Genomic DNA, 17,289 nt, shown 5'->3' on the forward strand with positions numbered 1-17,289 from the left:
TAAAGGCAGCTGCCCAAGGAGCACACTCGGGCTCTGAGCGCTGGCCGATGTCTGCATCCAAAGGCTCTTTTCAAAAGCTTTGTGAAGAGTCTACTGCATTCCTGACACCCCGAGACTGCCACACTCACAGTAGGCTCAGAAATGCTTTATACCAGAAAGAACTGGGCCGGAAAACAACTTTTTAGGGTCCTTACTTAAAAGGACGGGGTCTACAGATGAACCATCCTACTTATTATTTCTCCTGCTAAAAAGGAACAAAATCCAACCCCCCATCCATTTTACACTTTCTTTAAGCATAGGCTAAAATGATCTCAAATTCTGTGTTTCAAAAAGAACACTTTTGGTTGTATCTGCGAGCCCAGATTCACTTGAAACGTGTTGCGGGCTTTGTTCTAGACACCCCAAGAGGAGCGAACAATAGTAAACCCGCCAGGCTTTGAGAACATGAATAAACTTGGTGTTGACAAGAGTTCAAACGCAGCGCGCAGGAGCTGGCCTGAGGCCCCGGCTTTGTAATCTGGCTATTCAATTTGGGGATACAGGTGGCCTCGCCGGGTGCTCTCACCTCCCTAGTTAACATGTTAGGCTTCCCCTTGGTAGTGGGGTAGCCTGTGTCCCCCAATCCTTTGCAAGCTACTAGAATACAAATGGCCTGGTTTTTTAATCATCCGAGTCCTATTGGGATGAAAAGATGGTCAGGTAACTTTTCATTTCGTACACTATTAGTAGTAGTAGTAATTATAATAAAACTTGAATGAGAAGAGTGTAAACTCCTAACGGTATTCAGGGCGACCCTCCTGGTGTCAAAACATTTCAACAGTTCTTTCTGGGAGCAGAAATTTTCCATTCACAGGATGCACTTCTGTTAAGATTAATAAGTCCTCCAGCCTGGGAAGACGGTGGAGTCAGGAAGTATCCAGCTTCTTCTGAAATCCTCACACAACACCACAGACACCCCAGAGAGTCAGGGGGCAGGAGAAGACGCAGAAGGTTGGTCTCCCCGTCCACAGACCGGAGGGTTGTGCATCCTGACACCCACCCCAGCCTGCACGCCCAGGCTCCCCGCTTCCTGTAGGCTTTCTCTGGCCTCTTCCAGGGAAAAACAATTCGATTTTCCAGTCTCACTCCCCTCCACTGGTTGTCGTCGTTCTGAGCTGGTAGCCAGGTCTTTCTGCAGCATCTGATCCTACCTGAGCCCGGCAGAGTGATAATCATGGAGGGCAGAAATGTTTTACTTCTGTTTATAACTCCAGCACCTTAACTTGGTCTATGCAGACACCTGCGAGTCCTTACAATCACACTTGGCTTAGGCTTAAAAGAAAAAGACAAATGGGGGGTGGGGATGGGAAGGGAGTGGATGAGGGTTCAGCTTGAAAAGAGGCCTGGTCACCAATTTCTACCAGCTTGGGGAATGAATGGGGCCCAAGGCCAAGTCCTAGGGCAGGGATGGCGAACCTTTTAGAGTCAAGTGCCCAAACTGCAACCCCCATCCCACTTATTGAGCACCAAGTGCCAATGCTGCAAGGCACGCGTGCCACAGGTTCGCCATCACTGTCCAGGGCATCTTCTTCTTCCGCTCTGATGTCTGGGCTCTGGGAATCAGGGGTCCAGTTACAGTGCAACCAGGAAGGACCCATCGAGGAAGCGGCAGAGTCTCAGTCCTGTACCATCTCTGGCGATCATCTGTTCCCGTGGAGGGCGGCTCCTGCTGCCCTTCTCTCTTCCCTTCTTCTCTTCTCCTCCCCTCTGGCCTCAGTTTCCACTTTTCCATTCTTTCTCTTTGCACTGGCCCGCACCCTGCCTCTTCCCTCCAATTCCTTGCCTGTCTACTTACCAGCAAGAAAGCACGGAGACCAAGAGAGCAAAATAACACCCCGGGGGGAAGGCGGACGAGGTGCACCCTGTGTCCGAAAACCTCAAAGCCTTCTAGGATGGCCGGGTCCCCAGGAGGCCCTAGGTCCTTTCTGTCAGGTTCTTCCCGCCCTTCTTCTGGGTAAACCTGACTCTGAAGAAGCTTCGGGCATCACAGCCAGGGCTGTACGCCTGGTCTGAGGTGAGCAGCACCCTATCTGCACAGTGCACACCACAAACCAGGTTATGCCTGGAGCATTTCTCCACCCCGTCCACAGGGCTGTGACTGGAAATGCAGTCCAAAATGGGCCACAAGATGCTAGGGGTCAGATACTCATTTTTTCTGTAATTTAAGAAAAAAATGAATAAAATGCACTTGAACGCAATCCTATTTCCTCACCTGTTTGGCCAGAATCCTTGCTGTCAACCGTACAGTCTCCGAGGGAGTCCAGTTTCCCCCAAAAACAACCATGGGAGAACATTCCAGCTTGTGCATGGACCAATCTTCTTTCTGGGGAGATTTTAAAAAAGCATTACGAAAACACAGACACACGCACAGTGGAATAAAATATGAGAAGACAGCATGCAGTACTCGGCCCTGGCTAAGGTGAGGGGAAAGGCATCTCTGCCTGGAAAGCACACAATGCTCCTTGGAAAAGCTGAGGAAACATCCTTAGGGCTGGAGGTGACCACGGGACCTTGACCCAGGCCTCTCCAAGGTCACTGGGAGGAGAGAACCTCGCGTCTTTCTGCAGCCCCTCATTCTGCCGAGTGACCTGGGGACTGGCCACTGAGGTGACTCTGGGCCCTACGGTCCTGTTCCCGCTCTGTTCTCCCACTGATGCACAGCAACACGCTTCCTTCTACAGGCGGATTTTTTCATAAAAACCTCGCGGGCTTGGCAAGGCCTTCAAGTCTGGGAGGGCAGCTGCTGGGGACAGGCAGACACAGACTTCTGGGGTTCGTGTGATTAAAAGTAGCTGTCTCCTGTGGCCGGGTCTTGTGTCTGAGCCCAGGGATGCTGTACCCCACAGGGTGGCGCTGTGTTCCCAGGATGGGCTCTGATGTGCTCTGAGGACCAGGGATGATCGTGGTGACGGGCAAGTGACAGGTTTGGGGTGAGAGGACTGAGAATGTACCTGGCCGCTGGGGCCAGGCTGGGCGAGGCTGCGGGGAGCAGGAGGAGACGGAGAAGCTGGCACAGGTGGGGTGCAGGTAGAGAGGAGGGGTGGGCCCTGGACAGTCTGGACATAGACAGAGCCCCAGGCTCTGTCCCGCTGGCCCTCGCCTTCCCTGCTCAGAAAACGGCCCGGGCCACCCTGAGCACCAGGGTCCCACGCCCCGCACGCAGCTCCCAGCAACCCCTCCCTCTGCCCTCCAAACGCAACACTCTCAGCCCTCCTGGTCACCCAACCTGTGCACCCTAAGGTCCTGCACTGAGATCCCCGCCTGCGCCTTTCCCAAGCTGGTGTCTGCTCTCAAACTCAGACCACACGCCAGAGGCCAGAGGGAGCCCACCCAACAAAACGCAGCTCCTGCGGGTTCTCAGCTCAGGAACTTCTACTGGCTTCTCAGGAGGCCAAAAGCCAAGTCCTAAAGTGACCTGCACAGCCACAGGGGGTGCGGTGCCCTCCGACTGCAATCCCATCCTCTCCCATGCTCTCTTGAGACTCTGCCATGCGCATCCTGCCAGACAGCCCTGCCCTGTCTCTGCTGCCTCTCGGGACTGAAACCTGCAGACACGGCAGCTTTCTGGTGTAGGATCTTCTCCCACCCTTGAAATAAAGAAACTGAGTGTGCTCTGCTCACAGTAACCGCAGGACCCGGACTTACGCCGATGTTTCCCGGGCATCAGCACAGTGAGCAGTGGAGGGCATGGAGCTGCCTCCCTGCCCCGGCCTCCACCCAGCCCCAGGAGGATGCAGCACCGCTCAATGATTCAGGGCAGGATCTGGCACAGCCCCGGGTTCAAGTTCTGTGCCAAGAAGTTCCAGAGAGTTAAATAACGCTGCACCAAATATAACTGGGTACACGGAGGGAGGGAGATGATGAGCAATGCCCAGGGGAGCAGGGGACCTGCTTTTAGCCAGAGCCTCCAAGGAGGGCCCATGGACGAGGCAGAGCTGTGACAGGTGGCCACGCTCCCTGCCCAGCCGCAGAGCCCAGAGGCAGGGACCGAGGAGACTCTGGGTCCCAGAGAGAAACAGGGTCCACGGGGCAACCAACAACAACCCAGCCAGGCACGAGCCGCCAGGTCCCAGTGGGGAGCTGCATCTTTGCTGGGCCTTTTGCTATTGGTTTTCTGAACTGTGGAGGGTGAGTGCGTTGGGGTTTGCCGTTGCCAGTGAACTTCCAGGAGAAAGAAGTTAAACGATGACATTTCCTGACAGTCTGTTCATACCATCACTACTGGAACGATGAATCTGAAATCAGTGTTAACAGAAATAGCACCGTCCCTGTCCTTGAAGGGTGGGGAAATCGAATCCAGACACCCAGGAGGAGGGCAGCATTCTGGGAAGCAGGGGGGCCTCTGTCCTGGGCCCCAGAGACCTCAGTCTCCTCCCGCTCCGCAGCTGTGTGATGTCAAATGGCCTCTTAAGCCCCCAGCACCCATCTTCCTGGCTGTAAGTAACATGATCCCTTGGTTACTTAACAGGTCCGGACTGCTGAGCCTGTGATTTTACACCTTCCGGCAGTGAGAGTCAGACTCCCAGGCCACGCCGGACCTTCACATGGGATAACATGAAGGTCCTTTCGAGGACTCCAAAGCCACCTGAGAGATGCACCGGGCACAGGGCCTGGCACATGGGGGCCTCTTGACAAACACTGGCAAAGGTTCACCTTGGGGTTCATTCAGCCACTCAGCAAGTGCTGCCTCAGGCGGTGGGTGGGGATGGGAGACAGCGTGTGGGACTTGACGCTGTTTATGCCATGTGGAACACGGGGTGAGAGAGCGCCCGAGTTAGACACAGTGCCACAGGTGGCCTAGCTGAATGAAGGATGAATGAATTTCACTAATGAGCTAGCTGTCAAAACTATAGGCAGCTTTGTTGTACGCAGGGACTTTGGAACTCTTTATGGCTTTTAACACATTTGTCATTCTTCCTAAAATCTTTTTTTCTAAAACTACTGTTTTTCTTCAAAATTCAAGCTGCTACTACTACTCCTTCCCTGGTTGCAATCCTTGTAAAATTTTATGTAAACCAGGATCTGTTTTCCAGAAAAATAACATACGTACATGTGGACAAAACCCATTCAGGAAACCATCTATGAGACTGTCGTACTAGCGGTTCTCTCTCAAGGAATCAAACACTCATTCTGCTCTTCTTTCGGTCTATATCTTCTAATTTTTCTATGATGAATACAGATTGCCAGTGTGATAAAGTTAAACAATAAAACCTACATGTAATTAGGATGCGGCTTGTTTTGGACATCAATGCTCTTTTTAAACTTATTCTTCCTCCTTTTTTTTTTTTTTTGGTACCGGGGATCAAACTCGGGACCTTGTGCTTGCGAGGCAGGCAGCAGAACCACTGAGCTAAATCCCCGGCCCTAAACTTCTCATTCTTTTTCAGCCAAGATAATAAGTGCTGCACATGAGTTTCATTTTGCACGTGGGTAAAAATACTTAAAGAAACATCAAGAATCGCAAAATTGTACCTGCATTTCCAACACTGGAGGAAAAGATTATTACGGCTTCCAGTTTTCTGTGAGCACACGACCCTGCCTTTCTGGACAGGGCGATCGGATTCCCACCATGAAGCCTTCTTTCCTATCTCAGGCATTGGTGTTTCTAGGTCTCATCCTAATGGAACTTGCAAGACAAACACAGCTCACTTGTGCGCGTGCCATGTGTGATTTCTCAGACTGTGGAATGGCGAGAAGGTGTCACAGGACTTCTGCTCCCTGCCACCCTCATCGTCAGAGGAAGAGTGGGAAGGGATCAGGCGGGGACTTCATCATACAGGAAGGTGACCGCTGTGGGGACCCAGGGTCTCCTTTGTCTTCCCAATAAAACCAAGATGGCTGAACTCAGCCATTAAAATTTCTTCCTGTGCTGATGTTAAACATTTAGAAAATAAACAAATAAAACAGTGGCCAAGCTTCCTATGCATCTAGACACAGTAAGTTCAAGCAGGGCTAAACCTAGGACCCTGAGCCCATCCCCCACCCAACACGATGAGAGGTTTATACAGCATGGGTTAGCCACGCCCACACTTTTGGTTATTTTCCAATCAATCATGAAAGCCTAGAATATTCCCGCATCTTTTGTCACATGTCCTCACAGGTACTGTTTTTAGTCTCCACCAGGACACGCCTCTTCCCACTTTCCAAGTACACTCATCAAAAACAAAAAGTTTTTTCTCTATGTGTAAGGTTTAAAAATATCTACCAGATGGCTCTACCACACAATAATTATCCTCCCTATAAACTTCCCAAAATGATTCTCATGACTGTGTCGTGGCACAGTGGAATGAAGTCTGAGTGAAGAGTATATTTAGCTTTCCAGGTATATTTATAAAAATAAGTATAATTCATTAAAACACACAGGTTCCAAAATAACAAGCCGAGCTTAAAAGGAACTTCTATATCTTTTATATTTCCTCCCGTTACCTTTTCATGCCTGATCAATTAAAATCTTTCCTCTGGCTCTGTCCTGCTGAGCCAGGGGAGCCAGGAGGGGGTGACTGAAGGCGACCTGAGGCAGAGCAGCGGAGCACCCGGGCACTGGGGACCCGGAGCCGCCCGGCTGCCTGCAGGACTCGGGAAGGGTGTGTGGCTGCACCCTCCTGCGCCTGTTCTGCCAACACAGCAGCAGCAGCACACCTCTTCCCCAGGACCCTCTCTGTGACACGGCCCCCAGGCCTCGAGAGCGCACGCTGCAGCGTGGGGAAATCCCTCTCACTGGGCAGAAAGCCGACTCCCAGCCCTGTCACGTTGGCCCCCAAGGCCCTCCTCATCACTCCCCCCACACACCATGGCACCAACCACCTGCACACTCGGCGTGAGCTCTGAGGAAGCCCCAGGTAGGTGGCGGGCCAGGCCGGGCCTCCTGGGGTGGAGAATCCCTCCAAGAGCTTCCTGGCACATCTTGTTCTGCTTCATTCTTACACTGCTGTAGATAGAACCCAGGGCCTCCACACTCTGCTACATCCTCAGCCCTTTTATTTTTTGTCTTGAAACAACTAGCAAGACCCTGCTGTTGTTTTACACCATACTGGGTCCCTTAGCAGAGCCTCATTCTGAGTCCCTCCAAATGTTCCCTTCTGGGGAACCCTGACTACATTTGTATCCAGAGCCCTCACCCCTAAGACTTCCGGTAGGGAGCCCTGACCAGTGCTGTGTTTCCAGAATCCTACTTTTTCTAAGCTCTGAAGCCCCTGCCATCATGTGGAAACACCTGCACAGCCAGCAGCCTCTTGCAGGTCACACCCAGCCTGGCAGCCTGAGGAGGATCAGGCTTCCGGAGCAGTGGCATGGCTTCCTCCTAGGAGGACTGGATGCTGGACACTAAGAGAAGTGGAGAGAAGCAGCCCTGCTCCCGGCTCAGGGAGTCTCCTCCCAGGACCCTGGCGGACAGGAGGGCAAACTCTGCCATGCCACCTCTGGACAGGAAACTGCACAGCCCCTTCCTCCACCCGGGCTCACCACTACCCAAGGTCACATAACGAAGTGGCCAGTGGCCACCCGTACAAACTGCCCTTGGGGAGAATGTCAGGAAGGTCAAAGCACTCACTGTCCCCTAACAGACAGGCCGCTGGCACACACACAGGCCGGGGGTCTGAGCCCCCAAGAGCAGGCCCCCTCACTGCATGCTCCAAGTGAGGTTTCTCAGGCTGCAGATCTGGAAGACCAGGTCCTGGGGGACTGGAACAAACACCTCCAAATCCCAACGTGGACGTGACGATTCATCTCAAGATTGCCACCTGGCAGGGCCTAAAGGAATACAGCTCAGCAGTGTGTCCCAGAGCCCCGGACGCAGGCCGCTCGCACATTCAGCGGTCCTACAATAATGGACTCTGTCGCTCACTCAGGGGAGTTAAGGCTAATTTTGCTTTTTTCTTAGTTTTGGGGTTTTTAGATGAGATCTTGTTATGTTGCCCATGGCCTCACATTATTTGCCCAATGTACACCATTTATGTCCAAAAGTTCTTAGAAGTCAGCCTTCTCCCAGGTTCAAAAGACAAGCCCCGTAAAGCAGGAGTATGGATGCTGGCTACTCCCTGTGTAAAGCAAAGCTTCAGTCGGCCTGAATTACACACACCCAGCCTCACTGCGGACTGGGGAACTATCACTTATAACACCCCCTCACTTCTTCCTCGTCACTGGGTTCCCACGACTCACCAAGATCAGACAGGCACAGTGGACGTGGCCTGTGACTCCCACTCCCTGGCCACATCTTCCTGGTCCTGGGTGAGGTCGTGACCTGAACATGACTCTACTGATCTTTACTGCTCCACAGGACCAGGCAGGAGCGCCTCCTAGAAGTGCTTGTCTCCCACACACAGTCAACCTGCACATCCCCCAGGGCCCACTGTCCCTCCAGGGTGGGGACAGACACCCAGTCTTCCTGCCAACCAGTGTGGGCTTCGCTCTGCTGTCACACGCAACCCGGGCTTAGCAATCTCGGCCACTCCTAAGTGAAGCTCTCCAGGCCTTTGGAGGGCCGACAGCCTCAGGAGGAGAGAAGGGAAAAATAAAACTGAGTCATCCGAAGCAGGGAGAAAGCGGGGCTGGATGTAAGGGGAAGTGGTGTCCCCAGGTACAGGAAGAGAATCTGCCCCGCCACGTGAGCCTCCCTTTAACAGCACTGGCCTGTCCAGAGGTGTACAATACACTTCCTTTCAAAACATAAGTGGGGGAGGTATAGAGGTCAAATAAGAAGACTTGCAAATTCCCAAAGCATACTAGCATACGAAAGACAGTATAAGGAAATGCTACAAAAGACAATATATATAATGACACAAAAAAATAACGAGAGAGACCACGCACGCCTACACTGACCATGGGACGCATTTTCTGGGAAGCACCTCCGACACTTCATGGGACTCACGGCGTGGGGAACACCACTCCTTCCTCGGCCCTCAGAATCCCACCGAGGGCTCCCCAACCCCTCGGCCTTCGCCCACCCATCCAGAGTCATGGGGCGCAGCTCGGCTCCCCCAGCTCTGCAGCGCCTGTGTTGGGCTGGCTCAGGCTGCGAGCAAGCTGGCCTCACGCAGTCCAGGTGGGGTTTCCATCTGTGCCCTCTGCACCCCCGCCTACCGAGGGCCATCTCGGGACACACTGGTGACCTTGGTGGTTCACCTGCCTGCCCCACCGAGGCTCTCCTGTGTCTTGCCCCTTCCCTACCTCACTTCCTGTCCTGCCCGGGCCCCGCACTGTGACCGCCTGCCCCGGGAGCAGCACTCATAGGTAGTGCGGGCTGTGGAAGGGAATTGCAGAACAATGCACAAGGACAAAGAGGACGCCGGGTTCCGGTCCTCGGAGGAAAGAGGGCCCTCCGTGCCGGCTGCCCTGCACCTACCTGACACTCCACATTGCAGTAAAATGCCTGCTTGCATCTTCCACATTTCGACAATCCTTCTTTCCTTAAAAACAGAAAGAGCACTGTAGTGGGAGAGGCACAGACAGGTGATGAAGCACACTCATCATGCAAAGGACTAAAGCTGTCGACTTGGGAGGCAGGACAAGATTCCTCTTACCTTTCTCTCCCCTGTCTTCCCAAAGGAGGCCCTGCCTGGGCCCAGTCCCTGAGGAGGGAGGTAGAGGGCACAGCCCAACACTACAGGACCCGCTGGCCCTCGGGGTGGCGGCCAAAGCCAGGAGGGCAGCGCTCTGACCTAGGGACCAGACCTGGGGCCCACGGCCTCTCCTGCCACCTCTGCTCTTATTCAGCAGTTTTGGGAAAGGCAGATTCCTGCCTGAGTTTTATGCCCTGACATAAACCAAACCATGTGGCAGCTACTGAAATAAACAAAACCATGCTGTCACCTACCCCAGCCCCCAAAGCTACGTTTACAAATAATGTGACCCAGCAAGTAGAGTTGTGTTCTTCCACGCAGTACTAGCCGTCAGACTCTGCTGTGTGAGGCGGCCACAGCCCTTTCTGATGGTGAAGCCACCGACTTACATCACACAGGACCCAACGGCACCGTCTCGAGGACCAAGGGTCAGCCACTATGGTCTCATTCTCCCAGGAGAGGCTGGCACCACGAAGGGCATCCTTGCTGCCTCAGGGGATGCGACCCTGCTACCAGGCCTCCCCGTGCCACCTCCTGAGCAGACCAGCACAGCTGGCACCGGGAGGGCGCACCCACGGGGGCTGACGTTTTCTAATGCAGATGCAGGGATCTTCTCCTGCAGAGTCCTCCACTGCCGCCTGTCAACGCTCGGCAGTCACCACACTCCTCCCATGAGCCCCCAGAGCGATCGCAGGATGTCACCGTGGGAGCTAAACAGACTGCCTGGCAGCTTTGGCGACAGCGCTTGGGTTCTGAGGCGCTGACTGAAGGTGGTGTGGGAGGAAAACATCTTGGGTCGAGGCATAAATACACAAGTCTCGCATCTCCATGGCAGGGGGGATTTTCTGGTCTAAGCACCTGAGGGGCCACCGGAGGGAGCCGACTCCCACCTCTGTGTTGTGCAGTATGACAGGAACGAGGTGCAGAGCATGCACCCCAAACAACGGCGAGGTGACACGTCAGCACATGCATGGGATGTGGACTGGGGACAAATGTCAGGAGCTGGACGGGAAAGCAGAGACCCCAGACCAGGGCTTCAAAGTTCGTTCCAAAAGCAATGCGTGAGAGGTGCAGAATGGAGGGAGGTGCACCCTGTAAGAATGTTAGCTCTTGCTTTTGTTTTTGTATGGGGACAGGGCAGAGACCTCTGAGAATTTTTTTTTTTTTTTTACCTGGGATCGAACTCAGGTCCTTGTACTTGCGAGGTAGGTGGCAGAATCACTGAGCTAAATCCCTGGCCCTATCTCTGAGCATTTGACTGAGGCTGTGAACCTGCCCTGCTAACCCACCTTCTCCTTTGGCCCCTCAAACAGCAACAGAAAATTTCGTAAAATTTCAAGGGCTTATCAACCACCTAACATGGAAACAGACCACCAAGGAGCCTCTGAACCCAGAGGTGAGACACCTAATTAAAGGGTTAGGAACCGATTCCAGGTTACAACGTATTTATTGGTTCTGCAACACATGAAAAGCAAGGATCACACAGGTTCCTGCTCAGAAGCCCACGGTAAAGTTGGCCAGAAACCATGGCTTCTTTTCAGCCTGAAGGTAACATCTCGGGCACAGAAAAAGCAACTGGGGCTCTGGGGATGGAGGGAAGGGCTCTAGGGGGATTTCATCAAAACACCCAAAGGTCCCTCATTGGCACCCACGTGGCACGGAATCCACAGCCACCAACAAGGACAGGAGGGGAGGCTGACTTCCCAGCCCCAGCCATCTGTTTCGAGCTTGCTTTCTTTCTTTCTTTCTTTCTTTCTTTCTTTCTTTCTTTCTTTCTTTCTTTCTTTCTTTCTTTCCTTCTTTCCTTCTTTCCTTCCTTCCTTCCTTCCTTTCTTTCTTCTTTCTGTGGGACTGCAAAACCTTCTAATCTTAGAATTCTTGTAGCCCTGACTGCAATTAAATGTGAGCTAATGATTAAGAAGCTTGTTAGTTCTGGGAAGCTAGATAAAATTTGTAACAGACATAGAGTTTTAAAGGTAAATTACTCAACTCCTTGTTTGCCCGGAGAATGGACGTTCCCGGACCCACTATCTGTAGGACAATCCATCAATGTGTGTGCCAACCATCAGTACGGGACAGTCGACCACTAACCCTTGTTTCTTTTCTCTTAAATCTACATGTTAACTTCCCCCTCAACCCCCTATAAAAACAGCCCCGGACTCTGAGCCAGTTGCCTCTCTAAGCTATTTTGCTTTGGGGGTGCCGTCTGGCCAGACTAATAAAGGCCTGTTTTACTTTCCAACTTGTCCGGTGTGTTCCCTCCCGGGTGTTCTTCGCTGCAGTCAGCTCCTCGGAGCGTTTGGTAAAGCCCTCGGTCTTACATTTTGGAGGCACCGCTGGGATCCCTGGGTGTGCTTCACTGCAGTCAGCTCCTCGGAGTGTTTGGTAAGGCCCACGGTCTTACATTTCCTTCTTTCTTTCTTTCTCTCTCTCTCTCTTTCTTTCTTTCTCTTTCTTTCTTTCCTTTCCTTTCCGTTCCTTTTCCTTCCTTCCTTTCTTTCTTTCCCAGTATCAGGGATTGAACTCGGGACCTTGCACTTGTGAGGCAGGTGGCAGAACCACTGAGCTAAATCCCCGGCCCACAAGCATTTTCTCTTATCTCTCAAGGTGGTTCTCGAGTATTACTTTTATTAAACCCCGATTTTTTTTTGAGATAGGGTTTCACTGTGTCGTTCAGGCTGGTCTTGAACTCACTACGTAGCCCAGGCTGGGCTCACACTCACCGCAATCCTCCTGCCTCAGCCTTCCAAGTGCTGAGATCACAGGTGTGTGCCATCACCACACCTGGCTTCAACTCTTAATTAAGTACAGAGTTTCTGACATTATATGATTGACTGAGAAGAAGGCAGCAATTTATATTTCTGCTCCCTACTGGAGTCCGACGACCATCTTGTGGAAAGGCACCTGTGTGATTGTTGGCATCATAAACTGAACTTGCTACTTTTTATTTTCTTGGAATACTTTTTTTTTTTTACTTCAAAGAACAGCTTTAGACAAGAGTGGTTATTTAGACTTCAGCCTTTGGCAGATATTTTATAGAAAAGAATGAAGCAAGCTTGTCACTTCTTGGAAAACAGTGTTTGTTGCCAATGATAAAATCTGAGCTTTCAAGCAAAATTTAGAATTCTGGAAAACAGAAAGCTGCCCGGAGTGTGACAGCTTCTCAACACAATGCATCTCTGACGAGCCCGGTGGGAATATTAACAATTGTGGTTTTAAATATGGTTTGTTGGACTGAGGGAACTTTGGGAAGACCTGTGCCACTTAGTGAACCAAAATTTTCCAAATGACTAACTACGATGTTTTCACAGCTAGGCATGGCTAAAAGTCATTGAAAAGGCAAATAAACCAGTGGATTTTAATGTGACGGAATATGTAAAGTTCACCAACATGACTTCAAACTATCGTCCAGGACAATATCACTTCGGGATTTGTTTTTTTTTTTTTTGGTACCAGGGATCGAACTCAGGACCTTGCACTTGTGAGGCAGGCAGTGGAACCACTGAGCTACATCCCCGGCCCCATGAGTTTTAATGCTGAATCAAAGAATATCCCTACTGACCTGAAAGGGTTACTGAAATCCTCTTCCTTTTCCAATTACACATCTGTGCAAAGCTTTGTCCATGGCGACATACTTTACCGAAGACACACAGACTGAATTCAGAAGCGTATCTGAGAATCCAGGTGTCTTCTATAAATCCAGATACGAGTGAGATTTGCAAAAAAAAATATGAAATGCGCCGGGGATTTAGCTCAGTGGTTCTGCCGCCTGCCTTGCAAGCACAAGGTCCCGAGTTTGATCCTCGGTACCAAAAAAAAAAAAAAAAAAAAAAGAAACAATACCACTACTCTCACTAATTCCTTTATTTTGGAAAATATTTCTAATAAAAAAGCCTGAAGTTAACAGTAATGGTGGGTATTTAAAAAATGAATAAATACTTGATCATTTCTTTCTGTTCTAACCTCAAATATGGCAATATTAATAGATTCAACCTATATGAACAAAAGGTCTTTGTGGTTCTCAACTTTTGCTTTCTTTTTTTGAGTTCTCAACCTTTTTTTTTTTTGGTACCGGGGATCGAACTCGGGACCTTGCACTTGCCAGGCAGGCTCGGTGCCACTGAGCTACATCTCTGGCCCCAAGTTCTCACCTGTTAACAGTACAGGGCAGTAGTGGCGATCCTACACCACGCAGGCTGTCTGTCATCACTGAACAAACGCTGTAAAAGCCTCGCCATCCCTGGTGACAAGCGTCTGAGGCCAAAATGGTTGATCTCTGTGCATCTCTCCTAATACTCCCAACAGACCTATGAGGAAGTTACCATAATTCCTAGTTTAAAATGAAGATAACGAGGACCTGGAAGGTGAAATAGCTAATCGAACGTGTTGAGAAGTAGGTCGGGAAATCGAAATTCATACTTTGTCTTCATCATGCAAAAATACCCTTTCTGAGGACAGCCTTCCAGGAAGAGTCTGTGGAGCAAAAATGATCAGTCTGCTCCCAGCAGCAAGGCAGCAGGAGGAGGGCTGCTTGCAGGACGTCCCTGCCCCAGCAGGTTACTTTGCGTCTGAGATCCAGGATCACTGCTAAACTGGGATTTGGGGGTGGCATCCCCACTACCGTGACGTAGGAATCAACGTCACTTGTAACAGACTGGAAGGAAACCAGGGCTGGTGTATTTTCTCGGCAAAGAAGGCCCCTCCCTTTTCATCAGTACTGGAAACCAGGAAGCTCCTCAGCCACCAGCACCAGGAGGGCCCCGGTGACAAACTTCTCACTGAAGACCCCAAGCGTGCTTGGCCCCAGAACAGGGAACCAAGTCAAGCCAAGCACGGATTTTCTTAACACAGCCTTCGGAGCAGAGAAGTGGAGAAGTGAAGAGTTTTGATAGCTGTGGTTACTGATGGTGAATAACACGATCCACTATGATCTATTTGGGTTTGAGCAATTCTAGATGGGGCATGGGGAGGGAGCGAGGTTTGAATTATCGGGACAGGTGCATCCGTGCTCCCCATAGCTGGGGAGAGACGCAAACTCTTCAAAGGTCTCAAGGCTGGAACCCAAAACTCAAATGTGCTGGGTGGGTACCCACGGAAGACTCGGCCATGGAACTCTCATTTGTAACATGACCTGATCTGAACAGTCCTCTGGGGCAAGGCTGTGCCAAACAAAGAAAGCAAAATTTCTCTAAAATAAATAAGCAAAAAGGGATGACACAGAAGACTTCGCTAATAACCTCTGACAGGTGGAAGGGTTCTCCTCTCTGGCTGCCTGGGCTGGGGCCACTGATTTTCCTGGGATTGGGCTTGGAGGGCTTAGGCCTGGGATGGTTAGCTCCCTGGGGGGCTCTGAGGGACTTCCAGAACCTTCCAGAAGGCGGAGCTGGCCCGGGGCAAAATGTGAGCCAAGCTCAATTTGCTGCCCTGTGATGAAGCACTTGGCAAAGGGTCTTCGATATCAGTCTTTTATCTTTCTTTTTTTCTTTTTGCGATACTAGGGATTGAACCCAGAGCCTTTCCACCAAGCTTGCTCAGTTGCTAAATGGTCCAAACTGGGTTCAAATATGCAGTCTCCTGGCTCAGCCTCCCAGGGTGGTAGAATCACAGGTATGCCCAGTGTGAGTCTTCTGAAGAAAGAACGGCAGCCCCTAGGTATAGTAGTCTGGGCTGTTTAAGGGTCTCGATAATGAATACCTAGGTAAATGCATGGTCTAACTACGACAGGAAGTATTCTAGAAGCCAGGTACCAGTTTCAAGATGAAAAGCCTCAGCTTTCTTTCCCCCTCTTCCAGATTCCGGCTTCACCTCTCAGGCTGAGCACAGCGAGCTATTTTGCTTCCCATCTTCCTAGCTACACATATGTTTTTTCTTCCTGGTGCTCAAGGTGCTATGCAACTGTGGGAAAATTACGAACCCTTGCTGAATCTGTTTCTCCCACTGTAAAATAAAGACATAGCTTGTGCCTCCCAGGTTCACCCTGAAAATCCAGTGAGAAAATATAAGCCAAGTGCTGGAAGCCCTGCTTCGAACACTGGAAACATTCAGTAAATGTTGAGTACCACTACTGCACTTTAAATTACTCTTCTCTCTGTGTGTGTGTGTGTTTTTTAAAGTAATGTCAGCTGCTCACATACCCTCAGTACCATCTCAGTCATGGCAAGAAAATTTGTGTTTCTCTAGTCTTTGTTTTATGGAAGAGACAGACTCTTTGAACTTAAGAAATGGTTGTATCCACAAAAAGGAAAAGAAATGTTACAGAAAAATGCAATATTTGATTATTAGCGACTGGAGCAGTACTTAGAAGACAGGCTCCTGTCATTTCTACTGGAGGAGACACACATGATGATTAATTTCCTTGCTTTTAAAAATCGGAAGTCATGAAGATCAACAGGTTAGAAATGTAATTAACAACTCCTGCTAGTTAACGCGTTGCCGCGGGTGCTGTTGGTCTGCGTAAAAAAGGATCGGATTCTCTACCTGCTCTCTACTTTCTGCTACTGAAACGAAGGCTTCATGGGTTTCACCATGAAAGAAAATGATACTGGCATACAGGGGCTCGCAATAACAATTACTTTTAACCAACGGTGACAGAAGTGACAAGTGTGCTCTGCTGAACGCAGGCAGCCCCAGCCAAAAGAAAAAGAGAAAAGGAAAAAAGCCCAGAGGCGCAATATCACTTCTCCATGGGCTGAAATAAGACAATCAGAAACAAAGTTAGCCTCCCACCCAGCGACGGCAGTCACGCGAACAAGGCTACAATGTCTCGCTGGACAGAAATAAAAATTGGAGGAATTGTCGCAGAACCCTATTATAACCCAGTCAGGGGACAAGGATAATGCTCAGGCTACAGGTTTTTGTGTAACAGAGAAAGCGACTCCGAGCATCACTTTAATCCGGGCACAGTGAACCCAGACCCGTGGGCAGCGGGGGGCTTCTTCCCAGAGTGGGGCTGAGCCTTCGCTGCCCTGGCACCAAGCTTTTGTTCTGCTGCTTGTTAAAAGTGAGAGCCCATGTCCTCTCAGGGACGCAGGAAATATTTAGGGCAGCAAGGCGGCAACTCTTAGGTTCTCCCAACTAGTGGAACTGGACCTGTGATTTACAGGGAGGGGCCGGGTTTGGCGGATGGTGGAAGGACTGGCTGTGTTAGAGAGGATCCCAACTGGGCATTTGTTTTAATGCAGACTATGGCTGAGATGAACCTCACCTTGGTCTTAGAGAAAAACTGCGCGAAATTCATGGGTAGTGAGAGAAGCATTTACTCTATGGGACGGTGGGCATTAAGTTACGCCTTCTGCTCCATCCAAACTTCAGCTCACGGGCCCTGTACAATCGCAGGAAGACAGCTGGCTCAAAGAAAAATGTGCCCATTTTTAAAAGCTTGTGTTTCCCCCCAGAAATGCTCTATGTCTTTCTTGACTTTTGCAGGATAGTGGGATATTTTTGTGCATTAAAAAAAAAATGGTACTGGAGATTGAACCTAGGACCTTTGCACTGAGCTACATCGCCAGCCCTTTTGTATTTTTAGACACAGTTTTGGTAAGTCATTAAGTTGCCACGGCTGGGCTTAAACTTGGAATCTTCCTGCCTCAGCCTCCACAGGCCTGGAATTACAGGTGTGTGCCACCACTCCTGGCCCTGTCACTTTTATCTTTATTTTTCTAAAGCCCATGGATGGAGAGGTCAAAAGGAAAGA

General features: G+C 50.5%; 1 protein-coding gene across 2 annotated transcripts in view; it reads right to left on the minus strand.

The window, feature by feature from the left end:
* Window positions 1-17,289, minus strand: part of Smyd2 (SET and MYND domain containing 2) — a 53,212-nt gene that overhangs the window by 24,933 nt on the left and 10,990 nt on the right. Inside the window, exons 2-4 of one of the 2 annotated variants that reach the window (XM_087194238.1) lie at window positions 13,748-13,903; window positions 9,380-9,443; window positions 2,252-2,362 (exon numbers count right to left, since the gene is read on the minus strand). In XM_087194238.1, coding sequence (XP_087050364.1) covers window positions 2,252-2,362; window positions 9,380-9,443; window positions 13,748-13,903 — 331 coding nt within the window. The remainder of the gene's footprint in view (window positions 1-2,251; window positions 2,363-9,379; window positions 9,444-13,747; window positions 13,904-17,289) is intronic. The other variant, XM_004853564.4, reaches the window with a different exon arrangement.

This window comes from Heterocephalus glaber, unplaced genomic scaffold (assembly GCF_053883595.1).
Source record: "Heterocephalus glaber isolate CG9 unplaced genomic scaffold, H.glaber_assembly_v1.0 deba00001600, whole genome shotgun sequence".
In the NCBI taxonomy this organism is placed as follows: Eukaryota; Metazoa; Chordata; class Mammalia; order Rodentia; family Bathyergidae; genus Heterocephalus; species Heterocephalus glaber.